The following is a 25,500-nucleotide window of genomic DNA, read 5'->3' on the forward strand; positions in this document are numbered from 1 at the left end:
CGCGGGCCGGCGGGAGGGGAGGCTCGGAGGCTCAGGAGGCTCGGGAGGCAGGCGGAGGCAGGGCCGCAGAAGTTGGAGACGAGGCGACCAGCAGCCAAGTGCCGGGGACCGGGAGGGGAAGGGGCGGGGGGCAGGGGGAGAAGGGGAGGGAGGGAGGGCTGGGGAAGGCAGAGAGGAGGAGTGGAAGGAGGGATCGGGATGGAGGGATGGGGGAGGTGGAGAGGAGGGCTGGAGGGGAGGCTCAGAGGAGGAGTGGAAAGAGGGATGAGGAAGGCAAAGAGGAGGAGTGGAAGGAGGGATGGGGAGGAAGAGAGGAGGAATGGAAGGAGGGATGGAGGAAGGCAGAGAGGAGGAGTGGAAGGAGGGATGGAGGAAGGCTCAGAGGAGGAGTGGGGGAAGGCAGGGAGGAGGAGTGTAAGGAGGGATGGAGGAAGGCTCAGAGGAGGAGTGGGGGCAGGCAGGGAGGAGGAGTGTAAGGAGGGATGGAGGAAGGCTCAGAGGAGGAGTGGAGGGAGGGAGGGAGGAAGGCTCAGAGGAGGAGTGGAGGGAGGGATGGGGGAGGCAGGAGGCGTGCGGGCGGCGGCCCGGGGCGGCAGAGCGGCGGCGGCGGGCCAGGATGGGGCGGGGGCGGCGGCGCGGGGCTCGTTACCGGGCGGGCGGCGGCGGCGGCGGCGGCGCTGGGCGGCGGCGGCGGCAGCGGCAGCGGCAGCGGCAGCAGCAGCAGCAGCGGGCGGCCGGGGGGGGGCCGGGGCGGCGGGGGCTCCGGCGGCGGCGGGGGGCCGGGGGCGCCGCCGCCCCGCCGCCGCCCCGCGCCGCGGCCCCGCCGCCCCGCCGCGGCCACCAGCACCATGAGCACCAGCACCCGCCGCCGCCGCCCCGCCGCCCCGCCGGCCCGGGCCATGCCGCCGCCGCCTCCCCGGGGAGGCAGGGCCGGAGCCGCCGGGGGGAGGCGGGGGCCGCGGCCGGGCAGGCTGACATCATTCCGGGGAGGAGCGGTCCCTCCCCGCGCCCGCGGAGGGGGTCCGCGGGCAGCGCCGGCACCGGCCGCCGGCCCGGCCCGCGCCCCCCGCGCCGCCGCCGCCGCCGCGGGGAGGGAGCCCGGCGGGAGCCGGCGGACACCGCGGCCGGGCCCCCGAGATGCCCCGGAGAGTCCGTGCTGCGTCCACAGCGACACGCTGGAGAGACCCCGCTGCATCTCCTGGGACCTCCCGGAGAGACCCCAGCAGGGCCCCGAGACCTCCCGGGCAGAGCCCAGGCAGGCCCCGGAGAGGCCCAGCAGAGACCCCGCTGTGGCTCCAAAGACCTCCCAGAGAGACCCCACTGGATCCCTTGGGACCTCCCAGAGAGACCCCACTGGATCCCGTGGGACCTCCTAGAGAGACCCTGTGTGTCCCCTGGGACCTTCTAGAGAGACCCCACTGGATCCCCTGAGACCTCCCAGAGAGACCCTGCTGCATCCCCTGGGACCTCCTAGAGAGACCCCACCGGATGCCTTGGGACCTCCCAGAGAGACCCTGCTGCGTCCCCAAAGACCTCCCAGAGAGACCCCAATGGATCCTCTGGGACCTCCTGGAGAGACCCCACTGGATCCCCCGAGACCTCCCAGAGAGACCCCGCTGCATCTCCAAAGACCTCCCAGAGAGACCCCACTGGATGCCTTGGGACCTCCCAGAGAGACCCCAGCAGGGCCCCAAGACCTCCCGGGCAGAGCCCAGGCAGGCCCTGGAGAGGCCCAGCAGAGACTCTGCTGTGTCCCTTGGGACCTCCAGAGAGACCCCACTGGATCCCCTGGGACCTCCCAGAGAGACCCCACTGGATCCCCTGGGGCCTCCTGGAGAGACCCCAGCAGGGCCCTGAGACCTCCCGAGCAGAGCCCAGGCAGGCCCCGGAGAGGCCCTGGAGAGACCCCACTGTGGCTCCTGGGACTCTGCAGAAAGACCCCACAGAGATTCTGCAGAGCCTCCTGAGACACCCTAGAGAGACCCCCAAAAGGGCCCTGGAGACACCCCAGAGGGGCCTTGCTGCATCTCCTAGGACACCCTGCAGAGACCCCACATGGACCCCGAGACACCCCGAGATGTCCCCAGATGGCCCCTCGCATACCCTATGGAGACCCCATGCATACCCCTGTGCCCACCGTGTACCCCAGAGAGACCCTGCTGGGCCCCTGCCTTCCCTGAGATGCTCCACAGTGACCTTGTATGGGTCCCCTGCATCCCAGGGTGCCCTGGATTGGCCCCAAATGCACCTCAGGTCCCCCAGAGTGACCCCAAGGGGCCTGCAGGCCCCCAAAGCAATGGCTACCTGGGTCCCTTGAGCTACCCCACAGGGGACCCCAGCACTCCTGAGACTCCCCACCATGACCCCAAAATGGGGCAGCCCCATCACCTGCACTGGCACCCATGGGTGCTCCCCATCAAGCACCCGCCGACACCTCCAGCCCTGCCCCAAGGGCAAGGACTCCTAGCTCCTCATGGTAGACCTGGGGTCAGGTCACCCTTCTCCAGCACAGCATCAGCTGGGGCTGGGAAGGGGCGTCCTGCTCCCTGCACCTTGTGTGGGATTAATACGGCTCAGCGACAGGCAGAGTAAAATGGGCTTGGAGCTGCCACCGGGAAGGAGCAGCCATGCGGGGCGAAGCGTGGTGGCTGTCACCGTGGGCTCAGGGCAGCAGGTGATGGGCCGTGGCCCTGCAGTGAGGTTGGCCTGGGGCGCGAGGCCGGGTCTGTGCGCCCAGGGAGGCCGGCCGGCGCGGGGGCTGAAGGGGACGACCTCGCGGGTGAGCAGGGACAGGCGCTGGAGCAAGCTGCTGGTGGCCCTACCAGAGAGCCGTGCTGGTGGCACCAGCAGCCACGTTAGGGGGCCCTTCACTGGGCTCTGCACGGCGATTTCCGAGAAGATCCAGCCCGGGGCTGCAAAGGAGGCAGCTCCCGAGCCGGGACAGAGGCCAGAGCAGGAACTCGGCGCATCAGCGGCCGCACGCTGCTTTTTGGCTCGGATTGCTGAGAGCTGCTCCGGCTCCTTGCGGCAGCCGCCCGCCGGCACCGGAAGGTCGCGGCGCTCGCGGCGGGCCGGCGGCTGCTGATGCTGCAGCGCGGGGCGCTCCAGCGTGGCGGCTGCCCTTCGGGAGCGTCCTCAGCCGCGGCGGCGGGGACGCGGCGGGGACGCCGGCCGGAGCAGCGCGGCTGGGAGCCGGGGCCCGGGGCGAGGGGAAGGCGCTCCCGGCCCGGCAGGGCTGCTGGCAGGGATTGCATTGCTCTGCTCCAGGGCTGCGGGAGGAGACAGTGGCCGTCGGCCGGGGCGGGAGAGAGCCTGGTCCTGGGATGTGGGCCGGGAGAGCGATGCGCTTGCTCCAGGTACCAAGCGCACGCGAAGCTCTGGCTGTGAGCTGGAGGGATGGAGAGAGCAGCCCCAGCACCGAGGGGGCATTGGGACCCCTGCCCAGGGCAGCTGGTGAAACACCAGCCCCAGCATCTCCCCCAGCACCCCCACCACCCATGGGTGCCGTGTGGGGAAGCCGGTCCTGCCAGGGGTATCGTGGGGCAGGAGGATTTACATCCGTGTCATTTCTGTCTCCAGCTGCAGCTGCTGACGGAAAACAGCAGGGAAAAGCCACGAAGGAACGGAGCAGGGAGGGAGGGAATCCCCAGGCCCGGTGCTGAGCCGGCGGGTGAACTCCTCGGCCCCCCTGGCCCCCCCCCCCCCGAGGCAGCCGCTTGGCTCGGGCAGCATCTCTCGCACCCTGCGCTCTTGCTCGCACACCGTGCAGTTTGTCCTTCCCTGGGGAGGGCCGGAGGCAGCCAAGCCCCACAGACATATGGACACCACTTGGCCAGGCCAAGCTCCTGCAGCATGAGAGCTCCTGCCCAGCACCCCAGAGTGGTCTTCAGACGCCCACGCGCCTGCTCCTGTGAACCGGACCCAGAGCTGGACCCAGAGCCAGACCCGGCTTCCTGGCCGGCCTCGAACTGGCCCCATCACTGCGGCCTTGCTGGGTGAGCCCTGCGCTGTGTCTGACCCGGGCACTGTCTCTGGGCCGAATCCGGGCTGGCTGTGCCACCCTGCATCCCGGCTCCTCGTGGGGAGGTCGCTGCTCACAGATGCCTTGTTATCCCGCTCCAGTCCCGGTTGCCTTCCCATGCGGAGCAGCCAGCCCTCGCTGCGCCCTGACCCTGCTGCTCCCTGCAGAGACTGAGGTGTCCATCCAGCTGTGCACCCATCCTGCCCAGCGTCCAGCCAGCTGTGCACCTGTCCAGCCCAGCATTCATCCAGCCATGCACTGTCCAGCCCAGCATCCATCCAGCTGTGCACCCATCCAGCCCAGCGTCTGGCCAGCTGTGCACTCACCAGCCCAGCATCCATCCAGCTGTGCACCCAGCCAGCCCAGTGTCCATCTGTCCACGCACCCATCAGCCCAGCATCCATCCGTTCACGCACCCATTCAGCCCAGCATCCTTCTGTCCATGTACTCATCCATCCCAGTGTCCATCCTTCCATGCACCCATCCAGCCCAGTGTCTGGGTGCCACTGGTGTCACTAGCTCCTCACCCACCGCCCTGTGCGGTCGCCTGGCCCCTCTGCGGCTGTGATGGGACAGTTGTGGCTGGGCCAGCCATGGGGGTCTCCAGCGGGGCTCAGCCTGGGGGGGCCCAGCACAGGGCCTGGTTTTGCTGAGCGGGGGGGAGGCACGGAGCCGTGTCACGGGGAGGAGACTCGGGGTCCCAGGGAGCCTGCACCCCTGCAGCCTTGCCTGACCTGCTGCTGGGGGCCGCGGGGGCACCCCACGGTGAGGTCCCCGCACCTCTCAGCGGGTGCTCCCACCCACCGCACTCTCCCGCTTCCAGGCAGCATCAGCCAGCTCAGCGGAGCCCCCGGGGACGGCCCTGGCGGGAGCCTTGTTCCGCGGCCCGGCTCCACCGCTGAGCTAATGGGGCCTTAATGGAAGCAGTGCGGCCGCCGGGGAGGCCAGGAGAGCACCGCAGCGCCGCCCGCGCCCGCCGCCCCGGCCCCCGAGCAAGCCCCGGCTCCGGGCGTGCAAACATGCCGCGGCCTCCCCGGAGGCGGAGGGGACACGCTGGCGGGGGCACACACGCTGGCCGGGGCTCTGGGGTGGCTGTGCTGTCTCCAAGCCCTGCTGCAGCCCCTCACCCTGGCAGGGCAGCAGTGCTGCCGGCCCCAGCAGCAGCACTGGGGCAATGCAGCAGGGTGCCGGGCGGGGGGGGGGGGGGGGTCCGTGCCCCTGCACCAGCCTCCCCACGGCCGGGGAGCTGCCGTGGCCCCGGCTCCCTGCAAGGGGCTGGAGGCCGGGTCGAGATTTGGGGACGGAGGCGATGGAGGCCGGCAGTGGGAGGAGGGGGGGGTCTCACTGGCACTCGCCTCTCCCCGGATGGGTTTTATCTACGAGCTGCTCTCTCCCTCCTGCTAATGGGTTTGCGCAGGGCCCCGCTGGGCCGCTGCCATCGCCTCCGTTCGGAGAAGTGCCGGGGTGGGGCAGAGCTGGAAGGGGAGCGAGTCCATTTACCGCCTCCCCAGGGCCCCCGGTCCCTGGGGTCCCCCCTCCCCTTCCCCGCCGACGCCGGGCAGCAAAGGTGCTTCCAGAAGCCCAGCGCCAGGACGTGGCCCCGGCAGGGCCGGACGCCCCGGGGGCGGCCCCGGCGTGGCCCCCCCCCGCCCCCCTCGGACCCCCGCAGACGCCGGGCCGCCCCTGCCGCGAGCCGCTCGCCCCGGTGCCGCCTCTGCCCGGCCGGAGCTGCGGCGGAGCCCGGCGCTGCGGCGCGGGGGCAGGGGGCTCGGGGCGGCGGGGCTGGGAACGGCCCCCCAAGCCCGCCCAGGCCCCCCAAGCCCGCGCCGCGCCGCGCGTGCCGTCCGTGCCATCTAGCGGGGGAAGGCCAGAAGACACCCGGGCACCCCGCTTTACCGGGGGGGTGGGGGGGGCCGTCCCGGGCCGGGTACGGCCCCGGCTCCAAGGCATCCAGCACCTCGGAGCAAGCCCCGCGGCCGCTCGGGGTGAAGGACCCGCTGGAGACGCCCCTAATTGCGGTGCTCGCCCCCACGTCCCCCTCCCTGGTCCTTCCCCACGCCAGGCCCATGAGCCCCCTGGATGGACAGTGCCCGTGGGGCCAAGGCTGCCCTCACACCATGTGGGGAGGGGGCTGGAGAGACCCAACCCTGCACCCTGCCCCTCTGCAAGGTCTTCCCAGGGCCCAAGCAAGCAGCTATCACCCCCAGCCCCATTCCCCGTGGGCCAAGGCTGGGGGGGGGGGGGAAGCTCAGCCCCACACTACCAGCAGGAACAGCGAGAAGACACGTGCCCCACATCCCACCAGTGCCTAGCAGTGGATCCAGGGGCTCGCAAATCGAACGATCCAGGGACCGCGGCGGCAGTTTAATTGCAACCCCAAGGGCGGTGCGGGGGGGAGGTGCTGCTGCGAGGCGCCCAGGGCGCAGCGCCAGCAGCAGCTGGCAGCTCCCTGGGGGGCACCAGGGCCAGGACACCCCTGCCCAATACCTTCGAGACTCCCACACCTCCAAAGCAAAGGCAACGCAGCACCCCAGCTCGCCCGCCGCTGCCGCTGCTCAGACTCCGTTCGGGCGCAGCCAGCAGCAACTTCAGTTCCTGCTTTATTGCAGAAAAGAGTCCGTAGCCCTACCTGATTGCCGGGCACCAAGCATCACGAGCGTCCTGCTCAGCCCCAGCCCTGCTCGCGGCTGGGGCTCTCCAGCGCGGCAGTGCCGCAGCACCGAGGCCAGGCTAGCGAGAGGGGACCCGTGCTGCAGGCTCAGCCAGGCTGGGGGTGCCGCCAGCCCCCCGGAGCGTTGGGAGCAGCCTCCCCAGGTCTTGCAGCAGGGGAAGCGCCCGGCAGTTTGTGACGGGAGGGCTGAGGTGAGAGCCGCTGTGCTAGGAGGGGCCGTGACTGCTGTGGGAGCCCCCACTGTGCCCCGCGCCCAGCTGTGGGCTGTCAGCGGCAGGCACTGGGTGCTGCGTGTCCTGGACGGAGGTCTCTGCCCCACAGGGCTCCGGGAAGGTACCCATTCCTTGCTCCTGCCGAGTAGAGGCATCCGGATGAGCAGCCCCGGGGCCTGGGGAAGCCCTGCTGCCGCCCTGGCCGGGCAGCGGTCCCGGGGGCAGCCCTTCGTCCCAGGGCTGAGCCGGCACTGGTGCACTCCACTCCGGCTGGCCAGGGCTTGCAGAGGCTCCTCCATCCTCCGTCACCTTGTCCTCGTGGTCTGGCTCCGGCTCCGCTGTGTCCCCGGCGCCTGGTCCTCCCTCGGCGGCCGCTGGCTGGACCTGCTGGTGGCACATGGGGCAGGTGTCCTGCACGTAGAGCCACTTGCGGAGGCAGGCACCGTGGAAGAAGTGGTTGCAGGGGGTGATCACGGCCACCTGCATGTCCTGCGGACAGAGAGAGGACCCACATGGTAATGGGTGGAGGGACGCCAAGGAGCTGCTGCAGCCCTCCCGCAGCCCAGCTGGGAGAGGATCGGGGTGCAGCAGGGCCCCAGGGCCGAGCGCGGGGCACATCACCTCCCCCAGGAAAGGGACGTGCTCTCCCAGCTGCACAACGAGCTCTCTGAGCAGGCGCAGCCACCGCTGCAGTGCTGAGACTGAGTGTACCAAGGCCAAACCTCACCGGTCCCAGGGTGCAGTCTCTTACTTTCCGTGCCCATCTCCCAGCACGGCCGAGCAATAGCTTCCTCCTTCCCCCAGTAAAGCAGGGGGTGTCTGGGGCAGGATACTCGTGTTTCTGCCTGCCTCTCTCTGGAGGGGTTTCAGCCTTCCTCCCACCCCGTCCAGAGCAGCAGAGGCTGTAGGATGAGCCCATGGCACAGGCTGCAGAAAAGCTGGGCTTGGAACTAGGCGTGCAAGGGAGAGGGGGACTGCGCTCTCATGGCATACTCAGGAGGAAAGATTTCCCAAAAGGCAAACAAAGACCTTGCCCCATCCTCAGAGGGGCACAACAGCTCTGGTAGCCCTCCTGGTGCCCCTGGTAGCCCTCCTGCATCGGACAGCAGGGAAGTAGGGGGGAGCTGCTTAGGGGCCTGCGGGGACCCTGCAAGAAGAGCAAGGTGGGCACTGGCGCTGGTGTGGGCTCACCTGGAAGCAGATGGCACACACGTCGTTGTGGTCCCGCAGCTGCCCACGCGTGGCCCTGGGCAGGGAGCTGATCTTCTTCGCCGCCTCGCGGCGCAGCAGGAAGCTCTTCCAGCCCGACTGGGCGCGCAGCCAGACGTTGAAGTAGGAGTGGATGATGATGACGGAGGCGCCCATCCAGCTCCACTCGCCGAAGAGGGACTCCCAGGTGCCGTAGCCCACCACGCACACGGCTACCAGGAACTCCAGCACCCGGCTCACCGCGTTCACACAGTAGATGATCTCGTCCATGCGCTCCAGCGGCGTGTCCTGGAACAGCTCGACCATGAAGAGCGCGTAGATGAAGAGCGTGCCCATCACCTGACAGAGAGCGGGGACAGCGCGTTGCTGCTGGCAGCCGGCTGGACCACACGCCGCGACCCAGCGCCCCGTCCTGGCGGCGCGGCCCCGAGCGGGCTGTGCACGCCCACGGGAACACGGCCCCTCGCGTGCAGCAGCCAGGCAGTGCCCCGGGGAACGGGGAGGCCACAGCTCTGCCCGCTCCCTCTCTGGGGCCGTTCGTAGGGGACATATTCCAACACAGGACAAGGGACAGGCAGGTGCTGCAGGCCGGGACAGGGGAGAGCGAAACCATTCAGGGAAGCCAAGCAAGGTGTTGCCGGGACAGCGACGGACCCCCCGGGGCCGGGGCTCTCCTGTACCTGCAGAGAGGTGAGCATGCAGCTGGAGACCAGGATCAGCAGCCAGAAATCCAAGTGGAAGAAATGTGCGATCTTGTAGGCCATGAAGCAAGGGAAAACCAGCAAGAAGAGGCACATGCTGACACCGCGGAAATGCTTCCAGGGGCTCCTAGGGAAGGTGCAGGTCAGCAACGTGGTGCCGCCCCAGGCCTGCCGGCAGGACCCACGCACCCCCAGCCGCCACACTGTGGAGAGGGGCACCCACTGCCCCCCGGATCGTGTCCTCCGGGACCCATCCTCCAGCACCGCATCTGCCCAAGAGCGGGCAGAGAGGATCCAAGAGGAGCTGGTGGGCCAGGGAGCAGCTGTGCAGGGCACCAGTCCCGGCCAGCCCTCGGGAAGTGGGGCTAGATGCCAGGCAAAAGGAGATAAAGGGAGGCTCAAGGGCCCAGCCACGGACGTGCCCAGTCCACAGCCCCAGCTCCAGGGACACCCTGACGTCTGGGACAGGTCTCGGCAGGCAAGGGGAACAGGGCAGCGCTCCTAAGCCCAGAGAGACCCTCACCAAGAAGCGGGGGCATCCCGGCTGCACACTGGGATCTTGGTACCCAATTTGGCTCTTTCAGAAAGAGAAGATAACCCCAAGTCCAAAAAGAAACCATAGCGCTGATCTGCCGATCCTCCTCCCAGCTCCTACACAGCAAACTGTGCACCCTGGGCAGGGCTGGTCCTGGGGGCTGGGCCGGGCAGCGGGCTGCAGGCCTGGGCCGGATCCTGCTCCTCTTCCCCAGGAACCGAGGGAAGAGGCAAGTACCTGTTGCGGGAGGCCCCCAGCGCCAGCACAATGGGGTCAGCTATCTCGATCATGGACTGCAGCGTGGAGGTCACCACGATGAAGAGGATGATGCTGAGGAGGAAGGTCCGCTGGAGGATCTGCAGGTCGAGTAGCCCCGTCTGCAGTGCCAGCAGCAGCAGCGTCACACCCTCCGTCACCCCCCTGCGAGAAGCGGGGCGTGAGGCCAGGGCGTGAGCGCACACGGTGCCGTGCACAGCTTGACCGGCACGGCAGCACGCACCGCGCGCCAGCCTGGGCCACAGCCGGGGAAGGGGGACCCGGGCCTGGATGGGGCTCTTGGGCCAGCCCTGCGCTTTTGGCACAGCACACGGGTCCGTCTCCACCTCCAGGGAGGCTCCTGGCTCAGCCACAGCAGCTCATCTGGCTGGGCCGGGCCAGAGCCGGCACCACGTGGGACAGCTCCGGCTTTGTCCCGGCAGCCAGATTACAGCTCATCCCTGCGGGAAATACCCCAACCCCGGGCCTGCTCCTCACTGCACCTGCGCGCTCCCCACCCTCCCACGCCCTCCTGCGTGGGGCTCTGGTGTGCAAACTGTCCCGAACGAGGAACACCTCTGGCTGCTCAGCACCGCAGAGACGTGCTGACCCCCTGCAGCTCTCCGTGCGCAGGGCAGGCGCCATCTCCCAGCCTGAGGGAGTCGGTGCAGCCAAGGGGGCTCAGCACCGAACCCACCACAGGGCTTGGACAAGGGATGTCCCTGCTGCCTCCCATCCAAGGCAGGCACTGCTGCGATACCTGCCCCGCCGCCTGCCCCGGCGGCTCGCTGCTGGGATGCCAAGCTCACCTGTGCATGACGTTGCCATTCTGGAAGGCACCGTAGCCCAGCAGGTAAAACTTGCAGAGGTTCAGCACGCCCAGAGCAAGGTAGGAGACAGTGAAGGTGAGGCCAATGAGGGAGTAAGGCGTGCTGCAGCACTCGGCCACACTGCAACAGAGCCTGGTGTGAGTGCAGACACTGACCGAGGGTCCGCCGGGGCCAGGCAGTGCTGCAGCACAGACCCAGTCCAGGAGGCAATGCTGGGGCCTCCAGCTCCCCAAAACCCCGTGGCCTGCAGACCTTCCTCCTCCTCCTGCAGCCAAGGCAGAGGAAGGCAGAGCTCGCAGAGCTCCTGCCAGCGGCTGTGCCCCAGCTGTACCCAGAGAGAGCTTCCCCCCGGCTGTGGCACGGTCCCACGCTCCTACCTGCTAAGGAGGACGAAGATCAGGCCCTGCTGGGCGAGGGGGCTGCTGGAAGAGGCCAGCAAGGAGGAGAGGCGCAGGGAGAAGAGCACCAGCCAGAACACGAGGAAGACGAGCGGGACGGCCAGCTGGCACCACAGTGACACCCCCAGCGCGACCAGCCTGTACGCCTCCAGCGCCTGCAGGGAAGGGCCATCAGCGGGGCAGCCAGAACCGTCAGCACGCCCGGCTGAGAACCACCGGCATCCAGCACGTGCTGGGCGGCACCGGCTCCCGGCACAAACCAGAGCCTCCTCACCGCGGCGGCGAGCAAGTGCTGCCCGCGAGAGTCAGGAGCTCCTCTGGCCCTCACGTTGGTTGGCTCCCTCCCAGCCGTGCCAGGACTGCAGAGGCGGGCTGGGAGCCCTGCGGAGTCCCAACACATCCCAGCAGAGCTCCCGGCCACCTCTGGCTCTGGAGAGGCCAGGAGGCAGCAGTCTGGCAATGACAGAGGGGGGCACACAGCACCCTGGCCCTGTCTGCACGAGGGGCAACCTGGAGCAAACTCCGCATCACACTGGATTCCCCTGAGCTGGCCACGCCAGGGCTCCCGCGCAGCGTCCGCGCCTCACCCGGAGGCTGCGTCAGGGCGGGCGCCGTGTCCTGCCTCCCACCGCCGAGCCGGGGGCTCCTCTGCCCCCAGAAGCAGAGGGAGCTTCGGCACAGCTGAGGTCTCGCGCCTCATCCCGCCCTCGCCCCTGCGATCCCGGCCCTGGAGGCGCAGCCCTACGCACCCGGACGAGCTCCCTGCAGGCCACGGCAGCCAGCTGGAAGGGCACGAGGATGTGGGAGCTGACAACGTAGAGCACCTCCGCCACGGTGAGCATGGTGGCAAAGGTGTTGACCGCGGGCAGCACGTGGAGGGGGAAGCCGCAGAGCCGGGCCAGCAAGGGGAGCAGCGGGGCAGCGAAGAGCCACGCTTGCCTGGTCCTCATGACGAGCGAGCAGAGGGTGCACACGGAGAGCTGGCCTGCGGAGCGGCAGAGGAGACGCTCAGCCACGGGCACCCCGCACGCAAGCCCAGGGGCTGCCGGGCAAGCTGGGGGCCGAGGACGCTTCTCCCCGGCGTGAGGGCACGATCCCTCAACGGGAATCAGCGCTGCTTCCTGCAGGGACCAGCTCTGCTTTAAAAGGCACCAGCTTCGCGGCCCGGGGGGCCACCCCAGGCTGCTCCCCGGAGGAAGGCTCTGCCCCGTCCCCAGCGCTGCAGCCTTTCCCCCTTCCCCCAGGTCCCGGCAACCAGCCCGCCGCTCCCCGTCCCCCGGGAAGGGCCTGCAGGAGGCGGCCGGCAGAGGGGCAGCGCTCACCTGCGACGGCGGTGACGAAGCGGCCGAGCGCAACGGGGTCGTCGTACACGGCGCCCTGGAACTCGGACTCCAGCTCGCGGCGGATGTAGTCCCTGCCCGGAGAGAGGCTCAGCACCCCGGCCTGCCTCCCACAGCGCCAGGGCCGGCCTGGGGCACTGGGACGCGCGCTGGGCACCCGGCACGGGGAGGGCATCCGCACCCGGACGTGCCGCAGGCACCCAGCACGCAGAGGGCGTCTGCACCCGGCTGCAGGCAGCCTCGCCGCGTGCTCCTGCTGCATCACCGTGAGCGAAGCAGGGGATCCACAGGGATCTCCGTCGCTGCCCCCAACCACACGTGCCAGCAGCCCGGGGTGCAGCGGTCTTTGCCAGGCGCCAGTCCCCTGTCTGGGCCAGGCCCCGGGCACGGAGGGGACGCCGCCGCTGCGGCGCCCCGCGTCCCCCCGCGCGGCTCACCTGGCCGTCTGGTGCCCCGCGGAGAGCAGCAGGGCGGTGAGCAGGTGGAGGTAGAGCTTCACCAGCGAGCGCACGGGCAGCATCAGCACCACCACGCACAGCACGTGGCCTGGGCGGGAAGGAGAGCCAGGAGGTGAGGCGGCCCCGCGCGGGGAAGGGGCCCTCTTCGCCCCCCGCGGCGGAGCGAGCCGGCAGCGGCCCGCGACGGCCGGCGCGCCCCGCTTCGCCCCGCTGGCGGGGAAGGCGGACCGCGGCGCCCGCCGGGACGGGCCGCGGCGGGGCTCGGGGAGCCCGGAGCCCCTCACCCAGGCAGTAGGCGCCGCGGAGGGCGCGGGGCCGGAGGAAGGCGTCGGGGCGGCGCGGGCGCAGCGCCTCGCCCAGGGCCGCCGCGTCCCAGCGGTACAGCAGCTCCAGCAGCGCCAGGCCCGGCACCCGCAGCGCCACGTTGGCCACCGCCTCCAGCCGCGACATGGCCCCGGCGGGGGGGGGGGAAGGGACGGACGGACGGACGGACACCCCCTGCCACCGACCCGACGGGGCGGGCTGCGGGGGGCGGAGTGGGGGGGCCGGGGGTCCCGCCCCCGCCGGGCCCCTCTCTCGGGGGGGCGCGGGGGTCCCCGCGAGCGCGGTGCCCTCCCCGGGGGGGGGCGCGCCCGGGGGGTGGGGGGCGGCAGGGCCCCGCTCCCCTTCCTGCTCCCTCCGACACTTTCGCTTTCTCCCGCCCCGCCCCTACGCCGAGCCACGTGCCCGGGACGTCGCAGGCAGGGCCTTCCGCGAGAGCGCGACAGGCCCTGACGCCGCGGCCGCCATCTTAGAGCAGGGCAGAGCGGCACCCCCGCCTCCTCCCCTTTGTTTCCGCCGCCATCTTGAATAAGGGCAGTGCGCTGGCGGCGAAGAGGGGAGGGAGAGGCGGGTGGCCATTTTGGAAAGGGCGCGGCGCTCTTCGATGACCTCACGAAGCGCGCGCCCCGCCCAGGTGGGGCATCAGCCATCTTGGGTGCGGGCAGGTCCTGTGGGTGAGGCTGCGGCCGCCATTTTGGGTAGGGGAACAGGGAAACATGGGGTCCCCGGCGGTGCTGGGCGCCCGCGGTGGGGCAGGGCTGGGGTCGCCTTCCCCGTCCCGCTCCCTGAAGCTGGATGTGATGGGGATGGGCGCCCGGGCCTGTGGCGGGCCTGAGGCTGTTGCCGCGGGCTGGGTCTGCGCCCCGCTCTCAGCAAGGCCTGCGTCTCGCTCTGGGCCTGGCCCTGGCCTCAGTGACAGCTCCTCGGCGGGCTGGGCTCATCCCGGCTCTGCTGGGACCAGCTGGGGTGGGGAGAGGGGGTCCCCTGGGGTTGGTGGAGAGCCTCCTGGATCAGCTGGGATGGGGTGGGGAGAGGGGGTCCCCTGGGGTTGGTGGAGAGCCTCCTGGATCAGCTGGGATGGGGAGAGGGGATCCCCTGGGGTTGGTGGAGAGCCTCTGGGACCAGCTGGGATGGGGAGAGGGGGTCCCCTGGGGTTGGTGGAGAGCCTCTGGGACCAGCTGGGATGGGGAGAGGGGGTCCCCTGGGGTCGGTGGAGAGCCTCTGGGACCAGCTGGGATGGGGAGAGGGGGTCCCCTGGGGTTGGTGGAGAGCCTCCTGGATCAGCTGGGATGGGGAGAGGGGATCCCCTGGGGTTGGTGGAGAGCCTCTGGGACCAGCTGGGGTGGGGAGAGGGGGTCCCCTGGGGTTGGTGGAGAGCCTCCTGGATCAGCTGGGATGGGGAGAGGGGATCCCCTGGGGTTGGTGGAGAGCCTCTGGGACCAGCTGGGATGGGGAGAGGGGGTCCCCTGGGGTTGGTGGAGAGCCTCTGGGACCAGCTGGGATGGGGAGAGGGGGTCCCCTGGGGTTGGTGGAGAGCCTCCTGGATCAGCTGGGATGGGGAGAGGGGATCCCCTGGGGTTGGTGGAGAGCCTCTGGGACCAGCTGGGGTGGGGAGAGGGGGTCCCCTGGGGTTGGTGGAGAGCCTCCTGGATCAGCTGGGATGGGGAGAGGGGATCCCCTGGGGTTGGTGGAGAGCCTCTGGGACCAGCTGGGGTGGGGAGAGGGGGTCCCCTGGGGTTGGTGGAGAGCCTCCTGGATCAGCTGGGATGGGGAGAGGGGGTCCCCTGGGGTCGGTGGAGAGCCTCTGGGACCAGCTGGGATGGGGAGAGGGGGTCCCCTGGGGTCGGTGGAGAGCCTCCTGGATCAGCTGGGATGGGGAGAGGGGGTCCCCCGGGGTTGGAGGAGATCCTCTGGGATCAGCTGGGATGGGGAGAGGGGATCCCCTGGGGTTGGTGGAGATCCTCTGGGACCAGCTGGGATGGGGAGAGGGGGTCCCCCGGGGTTGGAGGAGATCCTCTGGGATCAGTTGAGGTTGTCTAGGGATCATCTGGGGTCCTTTGGATCGTGTAGGGGTGGCTGGCATGCCCCCCCCCACCCAGGACTGCACACCGTTCAGGGGCAGCGGATGCTTGGATGTTCCCGGAGCCGTCGCAGCTCCAGCATCCAGCAGGTGGCACCTGGGAATGGGACACTGCTGGGCACAGCAGGCAGGGCCAGAGCGGGGCTCGTCCCGCACAGCCGCCGCGCCCGGGGCTGCGCCTTCCCCAGCGCCCCGGGCCTGTTTGCGGGGCAGAGGTGGCCCGTCCTTGCCCTGCGGGCAGACGCCTCCCTGCATCCCGGGGACCTGATGCTTGGGTAACATTTGCAAGGCCATTTCCTAAATTATTCCTTCCCTGCACGTATCTCTGCATCGCTCCTCAGCAACAGTCATCAACAGCTGCCTGTCTCTGGGAACTGCCTGTCACCCACGCGATGACACCTGGAAAGGGACAAGGTGGCCTTGGAACTGAATGCTGCGGGGCCCCTGTGCTGTCCCAGGGGTGCTGGCACTTCTGCATGCAGAGTCCCTGCCTGCTTGCCGTGTCACCCCTGGCAGGACGTTGGCACTGCTTCAGAGGGAGCGTCCCGGCTCTTCACCCTGCCTGAGTGTCCAACCTGGCACAGGCTCCCACTATCCAAGCCCCCATCCCCATGGTGGATAGGAGAGATCTCCTTGCTGCCGGGGTGGGATCCTGATGGGAAACACTGAGGCTGAGCTGGAAGACGGCAAGGTGCCTGGCTCTCCCAGGCAGCATCGCTGGCCCCATCAGCACTGCAATCAGTCATCTCCAGCAGTTTAATTAAACTGGGATGACAAGCAATTAAAGTCGGGTTAGTGGGGTCCTCGTTAATGTACCGGTGGTACGGGGAAGGGGAGGGAGATTCTGTCCCCCCTCCACAGGCAGGTCGCTGCCGAGCTGGGCTCTCGGTGCAGGGAACTCCAAGCCACGGTGTGAGGCTGAGCCCTGCCTTGGTGGGAATGGCCACCGTCTCGCCTGGCCCTGGCCAGGACACGGGACGCAGCAGCGCCAGCCCTCATCTCCTCTGTGCTGTGGCCTGCCAGCATACAGGATTGGTGCACCAGAAACCCTGGTGCCTTGCTGGGAACAAGAAAAAAAGTAGATGTTCAAAAGATAAAAAGAGATGTGGGCAGAAAGGTCCCTGCTAGCCGTGGGGAGCACTGCCGAAGTGCCTACACAGCTGCAGAGGGGTCCCTGGCCAGCACCCAACCTAGTCTTGGCTTCAGATGTCCCTCCAGCTGCAAAGGTGTCCCAAGACAGTATTGGCCACCTTCACCACAAGGCCTGGAGAGAGGCACTGGCTAAATCTCTTGCTGGAGAGAGGCTGAAGCGAGTGGGCACTTGTGGCTGTCACAGCTCTGGCTGTAGAGTCCCGGTCCCAGAGATGAGGGATCCTCCTGGTCCCAAATCACTGGCCGTCGGCATGGCTGGATGGGCTTGCTCTGCCCTGTAATTTGATTGGAGATGCTCAGAGGAGAGGCTGGTGCCAATTTACAGAGCATCATTACTACCAGTGCATGGAAGCACCTTTAAACACGCCAGCAAACCCTGCAAGTGTCTTTGCAGGGCACCAATGGCCAAAGTCCGCTGCCCTCAGTGCCTGGCACTACTGCGAGCTCCCGGAGTGACCCCCAGAAGCTCAGTCTGTGCCTCAGTTTCCCCTCTGGTGCAGCTCCTGCCTCCCTGGGGCTGTGAGGACTGGTGCCACTGGTGTCTGGGGATTGGGAACGAGCCAGGACTGGCAGTACCATGGAAAGACTGTACTGTTCACACAGAGCACGCAGGCGCTGGGTCTGACTCTACTGGAAACTTTTTAATAGTCACAGACACAGAACTGCCACCGAGTCTGGATGAAGGAGATATGGTCAGGGTGCTGCTACCGATGGGGGGTCCTGCACCATCTGGCACACCCGGCTCCTCCAGGGCTCACTCGTGGCCAGGCAGCAAGTGTCCCCTGGCGCCGCTGGGCATCATCTGTGTTCACCACGCCACGTCCAGGACCGAGCCCATCCCGGCCACGGGGATACTCCTTGCTCAGCCAGAGGGGCTGCGTCCCGCTGCTGCTGGAGCTGCTCTGCTTCCCAGAACCCTGCACCGCGCCTCAGCCCCGGGCTCGCCTGTGGCTCTCACCCCCCACCCCCGCTGCGCTGCCCAGCAGTGCACTCCCACACGGACCCACAGCACACGGATGGACGGACCGACGGGCACACGGGTGGGCTGAAGGGCACATGGACGGACTGACAGATACCTGCCTGGAGCGACAGCCACACGGGTACTCCGACGACCATGGCCGCACGGCTGGACAGCCACGCAGACAGGCTGACGGGCACACGGACCAACAGGCGCACGGAGAGTCTGGCGGGCAAATGGATGCACAGGCCGATGGGCACGAGGACGGACCGACGGGCACGGGGACGGACCGACGGGCCCTCCCGGCGCTGAGGTTCTGGGTGGCCCCGTCCGGCGCGCGGGGCGCTCGGCAGCGCGGCCCCGGCCCGCAGCACCCTGGACAGCGGCGGGGGAGGGCGGGGAGACGGGGCGGCCCCGGGGGAGCCCCCGCCCGTGCGCCCCCCGCGCCCCCATCCCCTTCTTCGGTGCCGCCGTCCCCTGCGCCCTCCGGTGCCCCCGGTCCGTGGTTCTCTGTTTCTCCGCCCCGTGCGCTCCCCGATGTCCCCAGTGCCTCCTTCCCGGTGCCGGTGTCCTGTCGCTCCCTGGTGCCTCCTTCCCGGTGCCGGTGTCCTGTCGCTCCCCGGTGCCTCATTCCCGATGCCGGCATCCCGTGAGCTCCGCGGTCCTGCCGGCCCGGGCGGTGCCTCCGTGCTCCCCGTCGGCGGGTCCCGCGGGGCCTCTCAGGGGCCGCCCTGGTGCTCCCAGGGCACCGGGTCGCTCTCCCGGCCGTCGGCCGCCTGCTTGCGCTCCTGCCAGAAGTGCTGCACGTCGGGCAGCACCTGCGTGCCGGCCGCCGCCCCCGCGCTCCGCAGAGCCCGCGCGCCGTCGGGGGGTCCCGCGGGGCCGCCCGCCACCCGGGCTCGGCGCAGCCCGCGGCGACACTCCTCGGAGGCGGCCAGCAGCACGCCGGGGCTAAGCGAGCTGTGCGCGAAGAGCAGGGCCTGCGCCAGCACGGCCAGGGCGGCGGGGGCCGGCGGGGCGCCAGGGAGCCGCTCCCAGAGCCACAGGGCCCAGAGGGGCAGGCAGAGCGCCTGGAAGAGCAGGCTGAGCCCCAGCAGCGCCCAGCGCAGCCGCCGCTCGCCGCCGCCGCCGCGGCGCAGCGCCCGCCCGTAGGCGCCCCAGCTGAGGCCGGCGGGCAGCAGGAAGGCCAGCGCCGGGTACGCCGCGCCGAAGAGCTCCGCGAAGCCGGCGGCGTCGGGGGGCGGCTGGAAGAGGCAGCGGCGCCGGGCGGCGCCGGGCCGCAGGCGGGTGAAGAGCAGCAGCGGCAGCGGCAGCAGCAGCGCCGGCGCCCAGAGCAGCGCCGGGAGGGCGGCCAGGGCGGCGGGCCGGGCCGCCAGCCGCCGCCGGGAGCCGGCCGGGCCCAGCGCCGCCAGCGCCCAGCTCTTGGCCAGCAGGCAGGCGTGCAAGCCCCAGTCGCCGGTGCGGCAGAGGAAGGCGCCGGGGCGGCGGGCGGCGGCGGCCAGGCGGGCGGGCAGGCAGCCCAGCAGCAGCAGCAGCTCGGCGGCGCAGAGCCCCAGCAGCAGCGGCCGCCCGGCGCCGCCGGGGCCGGAGCCCAGCACGGCGGCCGCCAGCACCGCGTTACCGGCCGCCCCCGCGGCGCCCAGCGCGCCCAGCGGCACCAGCAGCCCCGGCGCGGCGCCGACGGCCGCCCAGGCCGCCAGCCCCGCCGCCAGCGCCGCGGGCTGCGAGCCGTTGCCCGCCGCCTCCGCCGCCTCCGCCGCCTGCATGGCCGCGGTGCCCCGACGGGGCGGCCCCGCCGCTGCTGCCCGCCGCCGCCGCGGCTCCGCCGGGCTTTATCGGCCGCGCCGGCGCCGCCCCAGCGCCCTCCCCCGCCGCCCGGCCCTGCCCGCTGCGCCGCTGCGCGGCGGCTCCGCTTCCCGGCGCCCGGGTCCCGCGGCGACGCCCGCGCCCCCGCCGGGGCGGCCGGGACCGCTGCGCACCGGGACCCAGCACCGCCAGACCCCCGCCGAAACCCGCACCCACAGAACCACCGCACCGCTAGACCTCCAGGGAAACCAGCAGGTCCCCCACACGACGGAGCCCCCAGGGAAACCTGCTTCCTGGCACCCCTGCACCACCGCACCCCTGTGTCCCCAGGGAAGCCTGCACCTTGGGTCCCCCACAGTACCAGAGCCCTGTGCCCCCCTGGGAAATCCATGCTCCAGGAACCCCACACCATTGCACCCTCACATACCAGGATCCTCATAACCTGGAGCATCTGCACACTGGGACTCCTGCACTGCTGGACCACCCGTGCCCCCAGGGAAGCCCATGTCCCAGGACCCCCATCCCTGGGGCTCCTGCACCTCAAGATCCCCATGTCCCAAATCCCGACATTCTGGCATCTCCACACAGAGGGTCCCTGCATGCTGGAAACCCTGCATGTCTTGACCCCACACCCCTAGGCACCCATGCTCTGGGAATACTGTGCTCCAGAGCCCCACACCGTTAGGTCCCTACAACTCCAGGACCCCACACTCTGGGACACCCGTACACCAGAAAACTGTGCTTCGGGGGCCCTGCAACTAAATTCCCTGCACTGCAATGTCCCCATAACTGCAGGACCCCTCAGACCCTGGGACCCAGGGGGACCCAGCCTCCATGGGGCTGCAGCTGTGCTCAAGGGACTTCGAGCTCCTCAGGTGCCTGACCCAGGCAGACCAGAGGGACCCCCCCCTTCTTTCCTTGCCCCCATCTCCCTGGTAATCCCCCCGGCACCCCCAGCCTGGATGCCGAGCCTTGTGGCACTGACAGCCGCATACAGAGGGCTGCACAGGCTCCCCAAGGCATCGCCCATGCATTCACTGTGCAAGCAGCTGGCCTGGGAGGCTGCTAGGAAGGGGGGGAGGTGGGAACAGGACCAGACAGCCAAGTCCCAGTCCAGGGCACAAAGCGCAGGAGCATCCCTGCCTCCTAGCACCAGCGGTGCGGTCTTGGGTGTGCTTGGGGTGAGGGGAAGGGGTAAATGCCCCGCTGCGGGTACAGGAGCACTGAGAGCACAGGGGAAAGGCACTGCTGAGGCTGCGATCCTGCACGGACCCCAGCCCAGGGCTCATTTTGCAAAGAGTTGCTGCTGGGGACAAGCAGGGCTGGTGAGGCCAAGCGCAGAACAATGATGTTACCTGCAAGGTGAGGAGGAGGCACCGGGGCCAGATGGAGGGAGCTGGGAGCAGGAAGGACAGGATGCCAAGCCCCCGTGAAGGAAGGACTCAGGCTTCTTGTGTGCTGGGCTCAGGGGCAGCTCCAGCAAATGCAGGGCCCAAAGTGGGCTTTGCAAGGTCAGCCTTGACATTTTGAAGGCAGAGCGAGTGAGGCAGAGCAGGGCAGGGGCCCTGGGGCAGCCAGGCACCACTCCATCCTCTCCTGCAGAGACTGCCCTCGGCATCTCTGCTGCTCCCTGCTCTTGTCGAAGTGGCAGGGACCTGGCACTCACTGACCAGCAGCTGGTTGATTCAGTCTGGGTGTCTCTGATGCCCTGGCCGCGGTTGCACACTCGGCTCTGAGCGACGGCTCGGGCAGGGCCCTGCACGTGCTCTGAACATGGCATCGCCCCGGGGGCTGCCCGGGTAGCAGATAGCAGTAGGGCCTTGGATCGCTCAGGTCTTTTTCTGCTCCCCAGCTGCCAGACAGACACTCGGCTGAACAGGAATGTACTGGAGCAAGGTACCTCTGGAAAAGCCCTGGGGAGCTGCCTGCTCCCAGCAGCCTTCTTGCAGCAAGCCCTCCCTATCCTCCCCCGCAGCGCAGCCCCCAAGCAGCTGTCGGCGCGGAGTGGGGGGGGCTGCGGGTGCACGCCGGCATGGAGGCGTTGTCGTTCGGCCCGGTGCCGTGGGCATACTGCCGCGCCGTGCAGCTGTGCCCGCAGCTGGCCCTGCCCAGCCCCTGCACTCCTGCCACTCTCCTCCACGTCATTCGGGGGGGTAGTCCTCCGTTCGGGGGGGGGGGGGGAATGGCCCTCACTCACCCGGTGAGGGGGCTCGATCCCCATGTGGGGTGGTACACTGCTCTCGCTGACGGGTAAGGGCCAGGGACAGGGCTCCGTGCGCCTGTGCAAAGCCCCTTCTCTCTCCGGCAGAAATCACTCCGGGGCCTGAGGCCGGCGCCAGGCAGAGCAGCAGTCTGGGGGTCACCTGGGCCCTCCGTCCCTCTGCCAGCAGGGACGGGGACAAGGATGCTCAGGGCGCTTGGGTGCTCCCGACCCCCAGGACGGCGCCGTGGTGGACAAGTGCCAGGCTGCTGAGCGATGCACGCGCAACGGAGCGGCGGCCTCGGAGCAGCCGCGGAGCTGCACGCTGGGCAGAGCTGCCCCCGGCTCTCGGCGTGGCTGTCCCAGCCACGCCACTGCTGGGGGTCTTATCCTGACCAGTCTTATATTAAGGGCTTACTTTCAGATGCTCGCTGTGGCTCAGGGGATGCAGAGGGCTCACTCGTGCTGCAGCAGCTGTGGGGCACATCCGCAGTCCCCGATACCCCCCACCCCCAGAGGCCTTTCCAGCCGGGGCTGCCCCACGCTTGCCACCTGGCCAGGCTCCCGCCGCTGCGGGATGGATGGATGTGCCGCTGGCCCCATGGGGTGCTCCCGGGGCCGGGGGGTCTTTGCTCTGTGCGAGATGGTGTGCTGGGCCCCCAGCCAAGCAGGAACACTCGGCCCACCCCAGGCCGCCCGCCCCATGGAGCCCAGCGGGAAAGGGGCCGAGTCCGCGCGGACTGGGGAGGCGCTTCTGGGCTTTGCAGCAACTCCCCCATTCGCCAGCAAATGCAATTTCTGCGTGCGTGAGGCTATTTCCAGAGCCGGTGTCAAACACAACAATGGTTTGGGCTGAAAGGAAAATGACAACAAGAAAGAATAAAAAGGGGGAAAAGAGAAGAAACCCTGAAATAGCTCACCCGGGTGTTTTCAGAGCAGGGGCTCGGCACGCCGTGGCTCCCAGGCTCCTGCGGAGGCACAGCCACATCTAAGCGAGGCTCCGCAGCGGAGCAGCGAGTGTCTGAGCTCCGTGTGATGCTGCGGGGTCCCGCGGGCAGGCGACGAGGGCCCAGGCGTCCTGCACTGCTGCTGCCTGCCCCAGCCTCAGCCCTTCCCTTTGGAAAGCCGTCTGGGCAGGCGTGCTCCCGGCTGGACACACAGGTTCACAGACAGACATGGGTGTTCCCAGCTGGACGTGCTCGGGATATGACTTCGCCCGAGCGCGGCAGCCACACATCACTGCCCCCCGAGAGCAGCCTGTCCCGGGAGTTCGTCTTTCCTTGCTCCAAGTGACTTCTCAGCCAGGCTGAGAAAATTGCCAATAAATATTGCTAAAAGAGTAATGATAATAACAGTAATAATAATAATAATAGCTCTTGCTGTTGCTCAGAACATTACATTGCAATTGCTATTTCATGTTTGCCTTCTTTTTTTGTAGATAATAAGGAAGAGGAATATGAGCAATACACGGGACAAATTAGGGCTGGATGAATTGTCTCCACTGCTGTTAAAAAGAAATACAGAATAATTTCTCCCTTTGGATTTTTCTAAGGCTCCTGTGCATATTTTTAGGTCTGAAGATGAAAAACAAAATGGGATTGGATCTGAGATATATTTTTAAACAAAAATGAAGCTGAACTCAATCTTTGTCAAGAGGTTTTCTTTCCAGTTTCTAGTGCTGGAGTAAAACAAGCAATTTTTAGCAAAAAGAGATTTTGCTATAAAATAAACTCATGGTGAGCTTCTGATTTCTTTCTCACTAGTGTAACCCCCAAATCAATGCTCAGAATTGCTGCCTCCTCCCACCTGAGCAAGGATGCAACAAAACCTGCCCGCACAGAGATGCAATAGCCATACCCATGCCTCAGTTTCCCCAGCAGTATCGCCTGGCCCCAGCTCCAGCGGGCGTCCATCCATGCTCCCTGTGCAGGGGTGTCCGGCTGGGATGGCCTGGCAGGAGCGGCTGGATGCACGGAGCGGGGAAGGAGAGCCCTGGGCAGATGTGTTTGAAGTTTCCAAATAGTCTAAAAGAGTGGGGAAAAAGGAGATGGGGAACCTCAGTAAAACCAACCATCTTTTGCAGGGGCTCGGGGGAGACAGGCTGAACTAGCATGAGCTTGCAGACAGGAAAGAGTTGGCCGTGTACATTTTCTGCATTGCCACTTTGTCTTCTGAGAAGGAACGCAAGGAGATGTTTGCAGGAAGAGCCATGAGCAAGAAATATGGATTTTTCCTGCGAGTAGACCCAGACAGGAGCAGGTCTGGTCGCCGCTGCAGGCAGTGAGGCCAGTGCTGTGCCGTGGGGCAGCCGGTGCCAGCAGATGGACCCCCATCCTGCAGCCCTGCCCCTGGATCCCTGCGCTGCGGCAGGGGCATGGGCTGCTCCTACACTGGCAAAACTGCAAAAAAGCTACTCGCAAGGTGTAATCCCAATCACTGCTCGGTTTCGGAAGGAATTCTTGTGCACGTGGCCCTGTGCTCAGCCCTAGGGACAGGATATCGCCCAGGGCTCGCTCGTTGTGGGTCTATGGGTTGGGGCACAGCTGGCAGTGCCAGGAGGCAGTGATCTGCACACAGGACACATCGGTCACCTCCAGGGTCTGGGCAGCTTCAGAGCGGTGCAAAGATGCAGAAATTAGAAGAATCAGCTAAAGCAGCCCAAGGACGGAGCATCTGAGCAAGTCCCAGGGTTTTTCTCTCTGGAAATGGCTCTGCAATGCTGCCAAGAGATCTGCACACAGGGCGACTGAGCAGCTGCTGCTCTGGCTCTGCTCGTTTTCTTGGAGTATTAAATTAAATGCAAGCAGCGTGTGCAAATGCTCCTAGAAGAAGGCAGCTCTCTGGGCTCAGGCAGAGCCTTATGAGAGCATACATAGGCTCTTTAGCACATATAGGCTCTTTTTTCTTTTTTTGTCTCTACTTTTTTGATGTGGTCAAGGAGCTCCGTGAGCAGCAGGGCTCCCTGGGGGCACATTGGGGCAGGTTTAATGGTTCCCAGCACAGGCTCCTCTCCCCCAGCAGCTCTGATCTGGCGAGGAAAGGCAGGCCAGCGTGCGCGCTCAGAAGACTGGCCATTTTGCACATTTCACAGCGGAGGGAGTCAGTTTTGGCACATGAAGCAGAGAAGAACCCAGCCCGCCGCTCCCTGCCACGGGCACGACCCGCGCTGGTTCAGGGCCAGGCGCTGAGCCCTCGCTCAGCAGGCCCCGGGCAAGGGCACAGCCCCAGGGCTGGCGCAAAGGCAGCAGCGCTGCAGACTGCGCCCGCCTTCGCCCGAGGATATCGAAACTCTGGGCCCACATCAACTGCAACGCTTGCCCAAGGTGGGGCTGTGAGAAAGCCCTGCCCTGTCCCTGCTGCTCCAGAGCCCTCCTCGAGCCAGCACTACTTCTCCGCAGCGGGACCCAGCACCCAGCCCCGGGGAGCAGGGTCCTCGTGAATGGGGTGGGGGGCAGGACCCGTCTGATGGCCCTCGGGACACCGACTGCACTTGCCCTGCAGCCTGGCCAGAGCAATGCCGCCCCGCGGTTTCCTCCCCTGCCCCCCTTCCTCTGCAGAGGTCTGTAACAGGAATGTGAAACAGGGCTGCAAGAGGCACCGTGACCAGAACTGGGTGCTGCAAAAGCCCGCAGAGGAAGTGCGTGGTGGCAGATTGACGGGAATGGGCTGCGGGCTGAGACAGGGTCAGCAGTAGTCAAACAGCGCACAGCAGGGACAGGGATCCTGCCCACGCCAGGGACCAGGATCCTGCTCATGCCAGGGACTGGGATCCTGCCCACGCCAGGGACCGGGATCCTGCCAATGCCAGGGACCAGGATCCTGCCCACGCCAGGGACTGGGATCCTGCTCATGCCAGGGACTGCCATCCTGCCCACGCCAGGGACCAGGATCCTGCTCATACCAGGCTCCAGGATCCTGCTCACACTGGGGACAGGGACCCTGCTCATACCAGGACCAGGGATCCCACTAACATGATGTTGGGACAGCTGCTCACGCCAGTGACAAGGGTGCAGCTGTGGCGTGCCACACTGCCCCCCTCCCAGCACGCTGTGCCTGCAGCACCCAGCGCCTGCGGTTTGGCCCCAGCACATCTTGTGTGGCACAATCGACCACGAGGAAAACGATCCTGAGGAACAGAGGAGCTCTCCTTGCCCGGAGGGAGAAGGTGCTGGGGGAGGCCCGTGAGGCTGGTGGGACTGCAGGACAGGATGCAGCCCGGAGCCAGAAACGGGGAGTTCCTCCTGAAATACCTCCAGGGTGTGTGTGTGTGCGTGTGTGTGTGCCCACGCGTGGACAAACGCCCCAGGGCCAAGTTCCCTTTCTGGGGCTTTCCTAGCGCTCTCCTCCCACAGG

General features: G+C 67.8%; 1 protein-coding gene across 3 annotated transcripts; it reads right to left on the reverse strand.

Annotated features, from left to right (window-relative positions):
• Window positions 1-6,370: 6,370 nt before the first annotated feature.
• On the reverse strand, window positions 6,371-13,322 carry LOC134139731 (RING finger protein 145-like). Of its 3 annotated transcripts, XM_062574472.1 has the most exons (11): window positions 12,915-13,322; window positions 12,610-12,718; window positions 12,155-12,246; window positions 11,582-11,817; window positions 10,812-10,987; window positions 10,414-10,554; window positions 9,587-9,769; window positions 8,794-8,941; window positions 8,096-8,452; window positions 7,214-7,393; window positions 6,371-7,042 (listed from the first exon to the last, which is right to left on the reverse strand). In XM_062574472.1, the coding sequence occupies exons 1-11, from the start codon at window positions 13,078-13,080 to the stop codon at window positions 6,899-6,901; spliced, it is 1,932 nt and encodes a 643-aa protein (XP_062430456.1). In that variant the 5' UTR covers window positions 13,081-13,322; the 3' UTR covers window positions 6,371-6,898. The 3 variants fall into 3 exon arrangements, with proteins under 3 accessions (XP_062430456.1, XP_062430455.1, XP_062430453.1); XM_062574471.1 differs by having other exon boundaries at window positions 6,371-7,393; window positions 9,587-9,679; XM_062574469.1 differs by having other exon boundaries at window positions 6,371-7,393.
• Between the last annotated feature and the right edge of the window lie 12,178 nt (window positions 13,323-25,500).

The sequence above is a fragment of the Rhea pennata genome, chromosome 4 (assembly GCF_028389875.1).
Source record: "Rhea pennata isolate bPtePen1 chromosome 4, bPtePen1.pri, whole genome shotgun sequence".
Taxonomy (NCBI): domain Eukaryota; kingdom Metazoa; phylum Chordata; class Aves; order Rheiformes; family Rheidae; genus Rhea; species Rhea pennata.